This window comes from Pteronotus mesoamericanus, unplaced genomic scaffold (assembly GCF_021234165.1).
Source record: "Pteronotus mesoamericanus isolate MK-2021 breed Mesoamerican mustached bat unplaced genomic scaffold, CSHL_Meso_final contig_74, whole genome shotgun sequence".
Taxonomy (NCBI): Eukaryota; Metazoa; Chordata; class Mammalia; order Chiroptera; family Mormoopidae; genus Pteronotus; species Pteronotus mesoamericanus.
Genome location: NW_026555247.1, coordinates 17,182,839 through 17,200,301, shown reverse-complemented (window position 1 = coordinate 17,200,301; position 17,463 = coordinate 17,182,839). Strand labels below are relative to the sequence as shown.

The following is a 17,463-nucleotide window of genomic DNA, read 5'->3' as shown; positions in this document are numbered from 1 at the left end:
AAGCAACTTGTACTTCATCCATTCAATGCAATATCCACTCAGAGCCACGCCAGTCATACCTGCACGCATCCCTCTCTCAATAAGTAAAGATGAAGTATGGTATGTGCACCATGATGATATTTATCTATAGATAGAGATAGACAGATAGATAGAGATATAGAGATAGTGAGAGAGAGAGAGAGATAATTAATACAAAATAATGTAACATTGCTGGTGAAGATTCACCATTAATAAAGAAACATGCAGGTACATGATAAAATTTAATAATCAGTAGATAGGGACCTGGAGTGGGGTAGGAAGAAGATGGTTGGTATTTGGGATTAGAACACAAGACTTCAATTAAACTGTACAGGTTTTTCTGTTTAAAAATCTGGAGTAAATATGAAAAAATATGATTTAATAAAACTGTCTTATTGTATTTGAAATAGCTGATATGGTAAAAATAGTCACAACTGGTACTTTGACCTAATTTACATTGTAATCTAATGAGATCTTTCTGTAATCAATAAAAGGTGTAACCTTGTCTATATCTCATTCCACATCAATGCAAAAACAGAATGTAAAAGCACTTTTTTCTTTTCTTACCTGAAATATCTGCTTCAGGGAGAAAAGGGCCCTTCTTAAATCTCGTCCACTGGAGTTGTACAGTTTTTCTGAAATAAAGAAACAACATATAAAATTAATTATAGTGACTCAACAGATGGTGAAAATGCAGAGAGGATATGAGCAATCACAGAATTTCCACTTGGAAGAAGAGTAAACCAACTCCATTTCATTTAGGATTCAGACCTCACCTCCAGTAGTGCAAAGAATAATCTGGGCTGTTAGAGGGGGCTGGAAGTGTTAGGGGGGAGCGGAGAGTTATAGAGAATGATGCCCAGATCTGCACCTTCAGCCACCACCCTCCCTCCCTCCAGATCTCTAGGTCCAGCTATTTACAGACCATGACACTTGATGGTACACTATATCCGAAATGCTGACGCAGCTGAAATAGAGCTCACCTTTCCCTGCCCTCCTCCCTTGGCTTGCCACCCTGTGCCACCGCGCTCTCTGCCGCTGGGCTGAGGAAGCTTTGCAGAGCCTCCTTTCCCCTGGGGTCTGAGGGTCTCCTCAAGAGCCCCAAGGAAGCACGGGGGCTCTGAGGTCTGACTAGCGCCTTCGATGACAGGAACCTGTCCTCAGCTCTGGCTGTACCTCAGCCCTCACTCAAGGATGGGCCCTGACCCTGAGCAAGGTAGACAGGGGAGCCGTGGCTCCACATTCTCTGGCCCAAGACTCCGGCCAACTGATACAACCCCACTATCCCATCGGCCACATTTAACATTTACTAGTTAGGCCAGGCCTGTGTGAAGAAGGAGGTGAACTTGACCCAGAACCTGTCCTCCAGAGGTCACAATGCAGCAGGATAAACAGATGAGTAATCTCCTAATTACTAGTTGGCTCACAAAGTGCTGAAGGCACACAGGAGGAAGGGAAAAGTCCAGGTCTTCTGGTGCATCTGGGAGCATGGATTCTGCTGTTTCCCAGAACCCAAGTGCGGCCCTGACTCAGGTGGCTCAGGGGCCTAGGGTTGGGTTCCTAACACCAGATGTTAGATGGCCCCATTATAAATCCGCCAACACGTTTCCTAAGCACCTGCCTAAGCTGTGCTCAGTACTGGGGGTACAGCAGTGAAGAATGGACTTAAGTAACAGCAAACTGGACATTCAGATGCCCTGCATTTCAAAGCCAGTGTCACCACCTACTAGCTATGTGACCTTGGGCCAATGTTTCACCTCTCTAAGCCTTGGATTACCCATCTGTAAAATCTGAATAGATAACAATAGATTTAGAGGAAAATGGCTTTTGTATTACACCAAATACTGATGTGATGGAGTAGAATGCAATATTATTTAAAATATTTAGATGGAATAAAAAAGTTCAGAGCAATGTCATGCTGGTAGCCCAGCCACCCTATGTGGGGTAAAGGGCAAAGCCACATGCGAGTGGCACGGACTTGGGTGGAAGGGCATCGAACACACAGATCTAAAAAAGCTGGCAGAGTCTGGTTAGGAGGAGGATATGACCACTTTGCACAGTGTCTCTGGAAGTGAACAAATGCCCACATAAAAGATTCAAAATTACATAAAGCAGGTGGCGCTCAACATAGGCATGGCAGTAGCATCCTCAAAGGCTTCACTCTGGACGTTTTTCCTTCCTCCCATCCACTCTCCAGACCAAGGCTAGAAGGATTCGGTGAAAATGACCCCCTGATGACATCACTGCTCCCATTTAAACCCTTCAGTGGCTGCTGACTGCACTGAGAATGAAATCCAAAATCCTTTGCATGGCCATACAGCCCCTGGTCATGCAGCCCTGGGCCCACCCTCACTGTGCCGCAGACACTCTGGTGCCCTCTCCGCTCCCTGGGCAGGTTGGCCCCTCTAGACTCACAACCTACACGCACAGCTGGTGAGTGGCAGGTGCAGGAGTCATGGGGAATCGTGTCTGACCCCAAGACCTCCTTACTGTTTGTCCACCATGGGATCCACCACATCTAAATACAATATACAGTCTACAGCCCCTTGTTAATTACAAAGTGTTTCCATTAAGAGAGAACATACTACCCCCCTCAAAACAAGTAGCTAAGAAAACTACAAAGGAATCAACCATCCCAAACTGAATATTGAATTCATTGGAGACCCTAAGAAAGGAGGCCTGAGTGACTCAAGCTGACTTCTAAAGTCTGTGCATGGCCTTGAAAAGACATGAGTAGTAACTAAATGGAGTGAACTACATGGCACCCCTGTTAGAACCCCGGTCCCCAGGGATGATCACTTCGTTCAGTTTCTAGGGCTAACATCTCAGAATTCTCAAATCCCAGAGAAACACACTTTGATTTTTGCCAGTACCACTACTAATAATTGAGAATAAAGCTATCAGGAACAAACATGGGGCTACAGATACCCTGAGGAAGAGAGGCAGATTTTTCTTATGCAGGAGAGAGTACCTCTTGTACTCTTATTGTAAGGCAGTAAGTCTTGCTTTAGACTTTCTTGCTATGTACCACCAGACATGCAGAAATCTGTCTTAAATGGATTCACAATATCACCTTTAGTTATTAACAGTCTCCTTTAGTTACTAGCAATCGGTCATGGCTTTTAATTCATGGGAATGAGAATCATGGTTAATTGTGTTCTGATTGGTAAGGTTTTAGTACTTAATGCTGTAGTCGAAACAATCAGTTTTTTAAAACAGGATCAAGTGTTATTGGAAAACAAACAGCTGAGAATGACTTACTGTTCTGTTGAGGATTTTTGCATGCATATTCATGGGGAATATTGGTCTGTAGTTTTCTTGTAATGGGGTTGACACTGAGGCAATGCTGACCTCAGGTTGGAAATGTTTCCTCCTTTTCGACTTTCAGAATGAGTTTGTGTATTTCAGAATGACTTGGTATTATTTCCTCCTTAAATATTTGGGAGAATTCCACAATGAAGTCACCTGGGCCTGGAATTCTTTGCTGTTGTTGGGAGGTTTTCAATGATAAATTAAATTTCTTCAATTAAGATAGGGCTATTCTGATTATCTGTTTCTTCTTGAACAAGCTTTGGTAATTTGTGTCTTTTAAAGAATTTCTCTATTTCACCTAAACTATTAAATGTATGGGCATAGAGATGTTCATAATATTCCCTATCATCCTTTTATTGACTATAGCAATCTCTTCATTTTTATCTATGATAATGGTAACCTGTATCTTTTCTCCTTTTTACTTGGTTAATTTGGCTAGAGATGTATCAATTTTATTGATGTTTTCAAAGGATCAGCTTTTGATTTCATTGTTTTTTCCATTGCTTTTCTGATTTCTATTTCACTGATTATTTTCCTTCTGCTTGCTTTTGGTTTAATTTGCCCTTTTTTCCTAGTTTCCTAAGATGGAAACTTAAATAATTGATTTAGACCTTCTTTCTTTTCTAATATAATACTTAATGCTATAAATTTCAAAGCACTACTTTAGCTACAATCCACAAATTTTGATATACTGTGTTTTAATTTTCATTTGGTTTAAAATTAAATGAATGTTGAATATTCCATTCACTTCGAAATGGAACAACTTAATCTTGTGACTTTTTTGAACTATGGTTTATATAGAAGTACTGTATTGCTTAACTTCCAAATACTTGGGGATTTTCCAGATAGCTTTCTGTTACTGATTTTTCCATTTAATTTCTCGATGCTAAGGACATATACTTTATATATCAATTATTTAAATGTATTAAGGTTGATGTTATGGTCCTGGATTCTTTTTATCTTGGTGAATGTCTAATGCACACATAAAAAAACTGTGTATTCTGCCATTATTGGGTGGACTCTTCTATAAATAGCTACTAGGTCAAGTTGAGTGATAGCATTATTAAGGTCTTCTGTCCTTACTGAATTTATGTTTACCTATTCTAGATTTTACTAAGAGAGGAGTTTTAAAATCAACTATTATTGTGGATTTGCCTATTTCTTCTTTCAGCTCTATGGGTATTCCTTTAGGTCCTTTGAAGTTCTGTTGTTAGCTGCACTCATAATTAAGGTTGCTATGATTTTCAGGCAAATTGACCTTTATCATCATGCAATAAGGTCTCTCTTCATCCCTGGCAATATTCCTTGTTTTAAAACCTACTTTTCTAATATTTTCTAATACTAATATGGTCAGTTAGTGTGTGGTTGGTGTTTTCAGAGTGCTTCTTTTCCCATCCTTTTATATTTAACCTATCTATGTAGAGTTCCTTGTAAATATGGTTGCAACTTGTTTTTATCCAGTCTGACAATGTCTATCTTTTACCTGGTCTGCATTCACTGCGTTTTTAACCCCTGTGAAATCACAAATGTCTCCTCTGTGGCACCAAACAGAAGGCCCTCAGGGAGAGCTGACAGTGCCGCTACCCTTGGATGAGAAACATCCTTGTACAAATGTCAATGATTTTTTTGAAGGGAACCAAAAAACTCTCCCCCTTCTTTTTTAACCATGTTTTTGAATTAAAACAAATTAGAATTTCTACTCAAGAAGTAAGTACTTTGCATTCTAATTGTCTTTAATTAAAAAAAAACAAACAAAAACAAACTCTCATTATCCTGGCCAGGAGGCGGGACTGGTTTGAATAGCACCCCATACACCAAAGGCTGTGGGTTCCATCCCCCATCAGGGCACATAGCCTCGCTGTCAGTTTGATCCCCACTCAGGACGCATACAGGAGGCAACCGATGGATATTTCTCTCTCACATACATTCTCTCACTCTGTCTGTCTGTCTGTCTGTCTCTCTGCCCCCTCCCCGCCCCTTCCTCTCTCTTTCTCTAAAACCAATGAAATAATATCTTTGGGTAAGGTTTTAAAAAATCCTTATTATTCACTTTACTTAAATAGTTGTTGATTCCAAACAATGCTAAATAATAAAATAGCATGGTTCCCAATTAATAAGTATTTCTTTTATGCAAGAAAATTATCACTATGAATCTTAGAAAGAAATTCACAAATTTTAATGCAGTTTTGTTTTTTAATATCAAAGCTCATAAGTTCAGCCAACCTATATAAGAATGTATGACTTTTTGCTAAAATGACTGGTAAAACACTTTGTTTTTTAAGTCCATAGGCTACAAAGCACTAGGCGAGGGTTAGATCAGAAATCTTTCCATTTGGCATCTAAGTTGCAGTTTGTTTGTTTTTTTTTAACCTTTCATGAAAGTGATGCACAGTGAAGTTTCATTTTTATGGACAAAGATGCCCTATCCCAAAGTACTGCAAAGCTTTTCTTTTCCTATGCAATCAACACTTTAACAAATGTCATTAGCTGGTCCCTATATCATATGAGAACAATACTGGAATCATCACCATTGCGGTTAAAATTTAAATGATCAAATACTCATTCAAAGAGATATTACTCTAGATTACTGACTTTCGAAAAGGATAACTATAAAATGAATTCATAGTGTTTAATTAATGCAAAATCACCACCTATTTTAAAAACACAGTGGTACCAAAAAGCCTCTCTATCCTACCTGACTTGTCCTGTTGATTCTTATTTTTATTTATTTTTTAATTACAGTTGACATGCAACATAGTGTTTCAGGTGTACAACAGTGATCAGATATGTATATATCTCAGAAAGTAAATCACCATAATAAGTCTAATAGCCATCTGTCATGTACATAGTTACTACAATATTATTGACTATATTCCCTATGCAATACATTATATCCCCATGACTAATTTCATAACTGACAATTTGTGTTGCTTCTTAATTCCCTTTACCTGTGTGCCCCTCCCCCCCGGCTCCGTGCCATCTGACAAACATCAGCTTGTTTTCTGTATCTATGAGTTTGTTTCTGTTTTATTTCATTTGTTTTTTTTGTTTTTTATTTTGTTTTTAGATTAGCCATGTAAGTGAAACCATGGTATTTGTCTTTCTCTGTATGACTTATTTCACTTAGGTTCATCCATGTTGTCACAAATGGCAAGATTTCCTTCTCTTTTATGGTAGAGTAATATTCCACATCTTATTTATCCATTTATCTATCAATGAACAGCTAGGTTGCTTCCATATCTTGGCTATTGTAAACAATGAGTATAAGGGTACATATATCTTTTTAAATTAGTGTTTTTGTTTTCTTCAGATAAATACCCAGAAGTGGGATTGCTGAGTCATATGGTAGTTCTCCTTTTAATTTTGAGGAATCTCCATACTATTTTCCATAGTGGCTACCAACAGTGCATAAGGGTTCTCTTTTTGTCCACATCCTGTCCTCGCTTATTCTTTGTAGTCTTTTTGATAGTAGACATCCTGGCACAATAAGATCTCATTGTGGTTTTGATTTGTATTTCCCTGATGATAAGTAATGTTGAGCATCTTTTCATATGTCTGTAGGCCATCTGTATGTCTTGTTCTATTGATTTAAACAAGCATTTTAAGAGACACCGCTGTTTACCAAGATATTAGGAAGGGCTAGCGTTTGTAAAGGATGTTTGTAAATAACATATAATTTGTCATTTTTTGAAAGGCACAAATTCTTCTGGCTGAAAAGGACCCAGCAGAAGTTTCACCACGTCAAATATTACGATCAAACCAAAGACTGCTGATAGTCCTTTGATGTGGCTCAAGAGCAGCCTACACAGGCCAAGGGAGAAGCATTCCTTCCCACAGCCTTGGTCCTGGCTTCCCTGATGCTGGGCTAGCTACCATAGGCTTTGTAGTCTGCAGCTTTCACTGCCGGAGGGCACTCTCTGTTCCAGGAACTGATTGCTCCATTTGTGTGGCATCCTGGCTCACTGTACAGAAACTCAGACTCATCATGGTTGTGGCCCTCCCCTTCAACTTAGACTACAGTGTGAAGACTCACCTAGGAACAGAGTGCAGATGCCAACTTCTGAAGGGTATGCTTGATGTCACTCAAGGATATATTTTCTATTGAACATCAATCACTCCTTTAGAAGCAGCCTATCCATGCATGATTCAGGTATGATTCTCAGTCCTGTGTTATATGGTGAATCTAAAGCTTCCCAAATGCAGGATGACTGATAACCTTAGTGCTTCCTTGTTCTGCCATCAGTGTCTGCAAACTCTGCTCTCTCTCTCTCTGGGGGACTTGCATGCACATGTCTGTGGGCCTGTGTGTGCAAATGCAGGTGCACATTTGGTTTCAGCCTATGGATGATGGAGCAGAGCTTAAAGGTCCTCTGACCCTCCACTTATGCCCAATATGCTGTGTAGACAGTGCTAAAGGGCCCCGTGTGCCAAGGGAGGAAATTCTATGCATGTACATTCTCTGAAAATCAGGCAAAGCAAAGAAAAAACACCTCACAAGCAGAGCAGGGGGAGGGGCCTGGAGCCCACCCTAAGTCAGCAAGAGGGCAGCTCCAGAGACTCGACCTGTACTGGAACTTAGCACTTCTCCCAGGAGCTCAGATGTTCTCCCCCCTCTTCTCTGCCCATCTCGGGTATGAACACACGCCAGTGAGGGTGGTGCAGCTCCTCCCAGGGGACAGTTCAGAGGGGAAATGGTTCCTGCTACCCCGGCTCAGCCTGAGCACACCACGAGCATCGGGGGAAAAGGTACCTGAGTGAAATGTGGGTCCCTTCCTGGTGAATATCAAAAAAGCACAACAGCAAATCCAAAGCAGGATCCTCATGTGTAAAAGGGGGCGAAAAGGTGAAGTGATTGAGAAGTACAGATTAGTAGTTACAAAATAGCCATGGGATTATAAACACAGCATAGGGAATGAAGTCACTAATATTCTAATAATATGTGTGGTGCCAGGTGGGTACTGAAAATATAGGGGGAACACTTTGTAAAGTATATAATAGTCTAGGAATGATGCTGTACACCTAAAACTAATACAATATAATATTGAATGTTTGAAAAAAAAAAAAAGTAGGGCTGGAATCAGGTTGGAGGCCTAAAGATTTGCCATTTCTCCTGACACCTGAAGGCTGCCAGGTGGGAGATGAGCAAAGAAGGCCCCCTCCCACCAGCACATTCTCCAGGGCACGGCCAGTAGCTCAGGCTGCAGGAGACCCTTGGAGGAGGCAGGACCAGCAGCTGGGGAGACACTGCGGGGGGGAGGGGGGTGTCGATTATATATCTAGCACAGCTTGTGCTTGGTAAATAAATGGATGTGTTGCATTTATTCTCCTACCCCTTTCCAAATTGAATTTATTTTAAGCAGTCATTTGCATGGTGTTAGCCTTTGAGTAAAGGGCAATCAAGAGCCTACATTTCATGGGGGAAAGAGGTATAATCACATCATTTGTTAAAGTCTTCCTAACTGCCCTCCCATATTTTCTCTCCACGGTCCTTGCCTTTTAAAATGAAACATGGTCCTTTAAGAATGCAATTAATGTATTACACTCTACACCAACTTATAACAACATGGAGTAGAGGATAAATTAGTTAAAGGCCACTAGGAACCATTCCCACTCTGTTGTTAGGAAGGAAACCTGCGTGGTCCGCGAATGGCAGCACTGAAAAGCACAGCCAGAGCGGTCCCGGGCCCCCTGCTCAGCCAAGAGCACCCTGAAGAAAACCTCGGTGTGCAGGGAAAGAAAGTGCAGAACACCAGAAGGAACCAGTGAAAAATTAGAGCCAATTTACATCAGCAAAAGAATATGGAAGAAAGGAACCCAAGGCATTTGTGAGTGTATCAAGAAAAGTGGGAGAGTGAAAGCTACATCTAGAATAATGGCCTGAAAGCATTAAAATCACTGACTTTAAGATGAACCATTACAACACACCCTTCTCTCACCAAGCGTCATACACAGGAACCAAGTGAAACGTGGCCCAAGACCCCCGAGGCCCTCCTCTGCACTGGGAGACAATAACTTTCCTTTTACCCTCCAGCTGCTATGAAAGACATCCTGTTAAGGATGGGGATTTATTCATAGGCAAAATGCCTGTGCCTATATTTAAAAATCTGTTTGCACCAGTTACAGACAATACAACCACCATTTCTCAGGTGCAGCCACGACATGTGAATTCCTCCTTTGCCAGGATGTAGCTGCATGACATCTGCTTTTCAGACTCACCAGTGAGAGAGAGCTGGGGAGGACCAGCTCTGTAGAATATGACAAAAGACAGCCTGCGGAAAATTGGTGGCCAAGCTGGGTTATGCTCCTTTCTCTGCCAGGAAGCCCACAACCCAAGTTACTGTCAGAACGAAGTCAAAAGAATTCCACTCTGGAAACTCTTCCCATGAATTCAAATGTGCCACATGATACATGGGTGACTGCTAAGTACACCTGTTGCAACCTGCAACTGCTGCTTTGATTTTATATGTTGATACGTTAAAGGGGGGGAAAAAGTGGCACAGGAAAAATTTTATTTTTCAATGAAAACACTGCTTGGTCAGATTTTGGAAATCATCCCTCTCCGTTGATTGTTAAGCTTTTGGAGTCACAGACTCATTTGAAAGTCATAAACAAGCTACAAAATGGTGTTCAGACACAAAATGTTAACGCTCTTGTGGGCCCTCAGGAGATTCTAAGCGGGTGAAGAGCCCTTGATCTACTCCAACATCTTCATTTCGCAGGGGAAGAAACAAAGGTCAGAGAAGCGACATTGTTGCTGGCCCCAGTGCTGAGGTTAGAGGCTCTCAGAGGCGGAGTGACTGAGAAAGACCAGTGGAAATGGAGTTGGCCATATGTTCTGCTGGTACAATAAAAATAAACACGGGTCCACTGAGAGTCACTCATACCCCAACCACAGCGCTAATGTCACCACGTAAATTCAGAGAGAAAACCCACATGTAGAAAAACAAGGGCTTTTGTCCTGGAGGCAGCGTGAGAAGTGGTGATTATGATGAGTAGAGACTGAAGGTGGCCCGGCTCCCCCAAACGGCCAAGAGGCAGCCGCTTAGGCTGAGGGTGAAGAGGCTAAATGTAAATGACGACAGGCTCGTGAGAGCTGATGAGACGAGCCTGCTTCAGGAGACCTTCAAACCCAAATCCTCTTGGAGTTCCATCGCACTTGAAATATAGGAAATAATCTCTATAATGTTCCTTTATTGATTTCTTACTAAGCGGGTCTTATGCTGAAAACTAGGGTTACAAGGACAAAGGAAGACAGTCTCAATCATCAAAGGGCTGATGGCCAATGAGGGAGGCAGATGTGGCCTCAGACGATGCCAGTGCAGCGTGAGATGGCAATGCAACACTGTGGGGCCACAGAGGAAGGCGTGGACGGACCTGGGGCCTGGGCCTGAGACTGGGGAGTCAGATGAGGTGACACTGAACCGACTTCAAAGGCTAGGTAAAAATTAACCACAGCGAGCAGTGCCACGCAGACGGAAGCTGAGGAGGAGAAAGAGCATCATACAGCATGGACAGCAGCAGAGGGAAGCGGTGCCTTCAGAAAGCACGACCGCTTCAGCATGGTCATGTGCCAGCAGGTTGTGGCAGTGACAGCATCAGGCTGGGGACATCAGGGGGAGTCAACACAGGAACGGGGTCATGTTGCCATGTCATTGAGCTTCCACTTTCTGTCTCACAGGCAGTGGCAGGGTTTTGGGGGATGTTAAGCAGGGAAGGGATCTCATGAGACAGGGTTTTATCAAGTTCACTGCTGGCACAGCCAGCAGGGCAAGTGGGCTGGAGGGCACGTGGGCAGGGCCAGGAAATCAGCTGGGAGGCCGGTGGAATCATCTCAGCACAGGCCAATAGGTCTGTGCAAGAACAGTGGCAATGGTGAGGAGGGTGTGATCGAGAGATTTAGGGATAGAGCTGAAGGTGGGACATGGGGCATGAAGGACTCCCAGATCTCCAGCTTGGTGGCTGGACTTGAGGGGAGGCCACTCCCTGAGCGGTGGGACACTGGGGAACATGGGCCGTAGGCGCCCTGAAATAGGCCCCCTAAGAATATTCCCAATTACTGTGTACATACAAGGAAGTTGGACACTGAAGAAGGCTGATAAAGAAAAAAAAACTGATTTATTTGAAATACAGTGCTAGAGGAGAACTCTACAGATCCTCTGAACCACCAGGAAGACAAACGAGTGGGTCCCAGAGCAAATTAAACCTGAAACATCGCAGGAGGCAAACATGGGAAAACTGAAGCAGCCCAAGGTTCTTCGGAAAACACAGTAGTGCTGGGAAGAAAAGAAGGCAGTGGGAAAAGAGGAAGACAAACTAGGAGATGGATGGACTCCAGAAAAGAAGCCATAGGCATGAGTCTACAGGGGCTGAGCAGGGCTGTTGAGGACAGGATATTACTCATTCAGAGTCGCCAGGAGTCGGCGCCGACTCAGTAGCACGTAATACCCACAGAAGAGCGAAATGCCGTCTTTGAATCTCAGGTCAAAAGAAACTTCACGTCCCAGCCGGGCACAGGGTTTCCCGCGGCTCCCACGTCGCGCCTCCCCGGGTGCCAGGGCAGGCCCTCCAGGGAAACCCCGCAGGCGCACAAGGCCCGCCCTCCCTGTGAAGGCCTCGTGTTCACCCATGTTGCAACACTCATCACGCAGGGCAGGAACAAGTTCTGATAATGATGTTGGCTAGTGTTTTAACTATTTTTTCACCCTGCAAATCAGCCAGCATTATTCACTTTTTATATAGTGTTTCTCTAAATATTTCCACCATGTAATGATTCTTTTGCAATTCTTCAGCTTCACTAGACTGTAAGCTCCTTACTGTCAGGACCTGTGAATAACTTACCTCTATACCCCCAGTGCCTACTATCTCAATAAATGATTGATTAACTGAATTGATCAAGCTGACTATGAGACCTGGAAATAGAACCTAGGAGAACCACACCTCTCTCAGGTTCCTAATGTCCCCAGCATCTGGCCTGGCCACAGCTTTATGGATTAGCAAAACCTAAGAACATTCTAGAGTATTTTCTCCTGTGAATGGGCCCAGCCCCTAGAGTCACAGCCCCACTCTGCCATATCCCTCTGGCTACACTGCCAAAGAGGTCATGAAAATCATATCCATACTCATAACTGCCAACACGTGGAAACAACCAAGATGTCCTTAAATAGGTGAATGAATAAGCAAAATGTGGTATATCAAACAATGGAATGCTATTCAGTGATAAAAAGAAATGAATTATCAAGGCACAAAAAGATGTGGAAGACCCTTAAATGTTTATTATTAAGTGAAAAAAGCCAATCTGAAACAGCTACAGCACTGTATGATTCCAACTAGATGACATTTTGGAAAAGGCAAAACCATGTAGACAGCGGAAGGATCAGTGGTCACCGGGGGTCAGGGAGAGAGAGAAGCCTGAATAGGTGGAGACGGGGGGTTGAGGGAGGGAGTGAAACTATTCTATGTGACACTATAATGTGGATACATGTGATTATATATTTGTCCAAACCCATAGAAGGTACAACATAAAAAAAAAATCAACCCTAATGTAAACTATAGACTTCTTAATAATAATGCATCAATATTGGCTCATCAGTTATAACAATGTGTCACATTCGTGCAAGATATTAAGGGGGGGGAGGTGGTTGGTGGAGGTTGGAAGGGGATATGGAAACTCTATTTTTTTGATCAATTTTTTTCTGTAAAATTAAAACTGCCCCCCATAAAGTCTATTTTAAAACCTCATCTCCAAAGGTGAGCCCACAGGAGTGAGAAGCATGAGCCTGCAGATTATGAAGGACACTGCTCTGTTTACAACCCCTTCTGCACCTGTGCAGCCTCTGGCCCGAGACCTCCAGGTGCACTTAGGAGTTCTCCCCAACCAGGGCCAGCTCTCACCTGTGCCATTTTTCTCCAGCCGCAGCAACGTCTGGCACGGGGTCAGTGCTCGGTACATGGCTGATGGACACACACGTGTTCTACTGCCTGGGTCCAGGAATCTGTTGACCTAGGATCCCCAAAAGAGGGTCCAAGTGTGGGTTTTGCATATGTCTGCACATATGTTTATAGTGCAGGTCTGTAGCTTTCTCTGATTTTCAAAAGGCACAAAGAACTTTTAGGACCCTGGACATTCTAGGATGCTTCTTTGTAACCCTCAGCAGGCGACTCTGGCTCTTTGCTTCTCTCTTGCCTTCAAACAATCATTTGCCACTTGTTGGGTTCCAAAGGCCAGGCCAGGCAGGGCAGTAAAAAAAGACAAAGAAGGCATGACTGGTTTCATAAAGCTCAGAGCGGGCAGAGCAAAGGACTTGTCAGCAGAGGACGGCAGGCACTACAGGCATTGTGATCGAGTGAAACACCAGGGAAGAACAGGGTGGTGACAAAATATAGGAGTCACCCCACACCCTCCCCTAAAGTGGCATACAACCTCCAAGGAGCTGTCGACCAAAAGGCTGCACCAGGCCTGAAATTATAGGATTTTGAGTGCCGCGCGGTTGCTTGTCTGTCATCACCATCTTGCTGAGCCCCGCCCAGCTTCCCAGTGTGTTACCTTGGAAACCACTCTGCCCGCTCCTCATCTTCACTGAGGAAAGCAGCCCAGGCAGAGCCCTGTACCGCGGGGTCTGAATTCATTCGTAGGAGACGTCTTCCTGTCTGAAGGAGCTGGTCAGCTGTGGGCGGCAGCAGAGTGCGCTTCCCTCCGCTCCAGTCTTTGCTGGAACAAAAGCGTCCCTTCTTGGAGGCGCAGAGGCCGGGGTCATCTAGTGCAGAACACTTAGTGAATTGAAATTCTGTTTAAAAGACGCCTTCTTTTTTCCAGGGATCAAAGGATGGTAGAGAAGGGTCCTCAGAGACCAGTCCTGCCGCCTTCCTCTGCGGAAAAGTGGACCCGCTTGCCGGATCCGCAGAGGCCCCGCGCATGTGCCAACGGGGGTCAGCACTCTGACACTGCCCCTCGGAAAAGGCTGCTGACCCGGGAATCAGACCATTAGCATCTGAAAAGCGGCAGAAACACTCAGCGGCAGCCAGTGGTGCGACAAACAGGTGTGGGGACTTTTCACTCCAGATGAATTGCTGCAGAACTCCGCTCCTCGGTCTCTATCTGCAGCTCGCGCACTCTCCCTCTCGACCCCTCTTAAACTATACATTATGTACAGTAAACTAAACTGTATGTAGCATCCTTGTCAATACCTTGGCCACCTGCCCTTCTGCCTTCCCCTCTCCTCTCTACAGTTTCTTCTTCCTTTGTTCTCTTCCCCCCTGGTTAGGAATCTAGAGAACCTCAAAATATTTATTTATGGGCTTTTATCATCGCTTTCTTTATTTTAGAATTAATTTAAAACACTTAAGTGTATGGGTTTTATTTTTTTCCAAAATTACATATATTTCTCTTCCTAGTCCTCTAAACAACAACAAAGAAACCGCACTGCCTGCAAGCTTGCTGGAGCGCAGGGTGTTTTCCCCTGAGGTCGCCACCGCGCCCAGCCAACCACCACCTGCCGCTCTGCCCTTCTCACCCCTGCTGGCAGGGCTCCGAGGGAAGAGAGGTCTCCTGAGCAAACCAGCTCATGGTCTCTTCTCTCAGCTGTTCTGGGAGCACTCAAAGCCCCTGGCGGTGTCCACAGGAGACCGTCCCTCTCAACGAGGTGGGAGGCCCAACTGTGCTTTTCTCTCCAGGGAGCAAATTTAAGAGAAGAGAACCATCCCAGTACCAGGGCAAAAAAATCACATACCACTCACCAGTCATTGAGGATACACATTGAAACTGCAAACTCTTCCCCAGGGACTGACCGTAGCCAGGTCTGTAGCTTGGCCTCAGCAAAGCGCCCCACTCTCTCCAGCCTCAGCTCCCAGAGGCTGCCACCTGTCTCCTCTCCTGCCTGCCACTCTTCACCTGCCCTGCTCTGCACTCCAGCTGGCAAGGTCCTCACCCGCCACGAAGTACTGCCCTGGTGTGCACCTGGCTTGCTGCGTCACCCCCCATCACCTTGGACAATGCCCGCATGCAGACTCCTAAACGGATGTTTGCGTTTCAGAAGAGATTCCTCTCTGTGCCTCAGCTTCCTCATCAGCAAAACAGGATTAAAAATGCACATTCCAACATTCTGAAGTGATATGATAATGAACACCATATGTTGGTAAAGCACTTGGCACATTTTGTGTTCAATAAAGAGTTTTTTTCCCTCTCTCTCCAACCCTAGAGGTTTCCAAGACATTTTTTTTTTTTAACGCTCACCTGAGGACATACTTAGAGAGAGGGGAAGGGAGGGAGAGAAACAATGATCAGCTGCCTCTTACACACACCCCAGCTGAGGACTGAACCCACAACCCAGGCATGTGCCCCAGCTGGGAATCAAACCTGCAATCTTTCAGTCTATGGGACGACACTCCTACCAACTGAGCCACACTGGCCAGGGCTCCGTGACATTCCTAAAAAATAGCCAAGATCCTTCCCATAGTGACTAGCCAGGCCTTTCATGGGCACTGCACTCTGGGCTGGCAAGACACCTCTTGTATCTGTCAGGTCCCTCCAGCTGTGCTGAGAAGGTCACCTGAGCTCAGACAGGCCTGGCAGGGCTCTTGGGGTGCCTCTCCAAGGCACGATCACGTCCTCGAAGAGATGGCCTCTTCCTTCCTGGGGTCAATGACTCTGACAGGGAAAATGTTCACCATCCCTGCCCTAAACACTTTGAGAAAAAAGAAGTGACTGTCTAATCCCTGGAGAGAAGATAAGGATCATTAGCTGGGGTCAAAAGGGAACAGTTTGGCTTCAATCATGTCACTGAGCAGAGATGGCAGAGCTCAGTGGTTCACCGGACCCAGCCCGTGGGGCTGGGCTCTTCAGTCAAGTATTCTTCAAGATGGAAACAGCCATTCATCTACAGCGGGGAGCGGAGGATGCAAACAAAACTGCAACATTTTTAAAACACCTCCTTTGATTACAGTTTATTCACCCACCAAGGGGGAGAGGTTATTTCGGTAAAAGAATATAGGTTTGCTTTTTTACAGTTAAGTAGAGCTAACCTTAAATATTGGTTTTGTCTTGTAACAAATTCACATCTGAGCTGAGGGTTTCTACATGTCGAAAAGACAATCTGTATCCCGATTCCCTCTGACCTCCGGACGCTTTCCTTCTGGGTTTATTTCCAGGTTGGGTCAAGGTCCTGTGCCAAGGAGACCTAAACCCAGGGTGCCATGGATCTGCGGCAAGTCGCCACGGTGAAAACACAAGATGACCCAGCCGTGACTGTTCACCACCTCTGCACTGACAGCCAGGGAGTCCGGCACATGGGACAATGTCCTTAGGAAACCCTGTGGATGTGGCAGACTTCCATTACAAGGAAGAGGACCAGAAAACCCAGGGTTAGAAGCCTCAATGACATCAGTACAGTGCACCGCCCCCCCACACACACACACATACACCTGTGCTCAAGGGATAAATTCCAAAAACCTCCAGTAGATGCCTGGAAGCACAGATAGTGCCAAACCCTGTACACGCACACACACTTTACCACTTCTCTTTGGCACATCTGAGTTGTTAGCATCACCACTCTTGCGCTTTGGAGCCACTATTGAGTAAAATGAGGGTGACTAGAACACGGACACTATAACACCATGTCAGTTGATCTGATAACCCAGAGGGCTAAGGGACTGATGGAGGGTAATGTATACAGTGTGGATACTCTGGACAAAGGGATGATTCATGTCCCAGTCAGGGCGGAGCCAGATGTCACAACATTTCATCACACCGCTCAGAACAGTGTATGACTTAAAATGTATGAATTGTTTACTTCTGAAAATTTTCCACTGTGGGTAACTGAAACCGCAGAAAGCAAAACCGTGGATAAGGGGGCACATTAGTATCTTCCTGATCATACAATTTCATCAGTATTTCCTAATGAGATGGGCAGTTTGCCTAGCTATACCTTCTCCCACTGGATAGGGGAGCCACAGAGTAAGAGCATAGAGAGAAGGGGGCTTGTGACTCTGAGTCAATTGCTGTTGCTTTATGAAGAAGGCATTGCACCCCCGCCTCAGGGATGAACACGGTGCCCCACAAGGAACTTGGAGCCCAATAGGAGACACCCACTGATAGATACATTCTGTTTGTGCAGGAAGCGATGAAACAGAGAAGGGCCA

At 44.6% G+C, this 17,463-nt stretch overlaps 1 protein-coding gene across 5 annotated transcripts in view; it reads right to left on the bottom strand.

Annotated features, from left to right (window-relative positions):
- FHOD3 (formin homology 2 domain containing 3) overlaps nucleotides 1-17,463 on the bottom strand; it is a 427,145-nt gene that overhangs the window by 237,008 nt on the left and 172,674 nt on the right. For all 5 annotated transcript variants that reach the window (XM_054583546.1, XM_054583548.1, XM_054583549.1 and 2 more), the window contains exon 4: nucleotides 586-653. In XM_054583546.1, coding sequence (XP_054439521.1) covers nucleotides 586-653 — 68 coding nt within the window. The remainder of the gene's footprint in view (nucleotides 1-585; nucleotides 654-17,463) is intronic.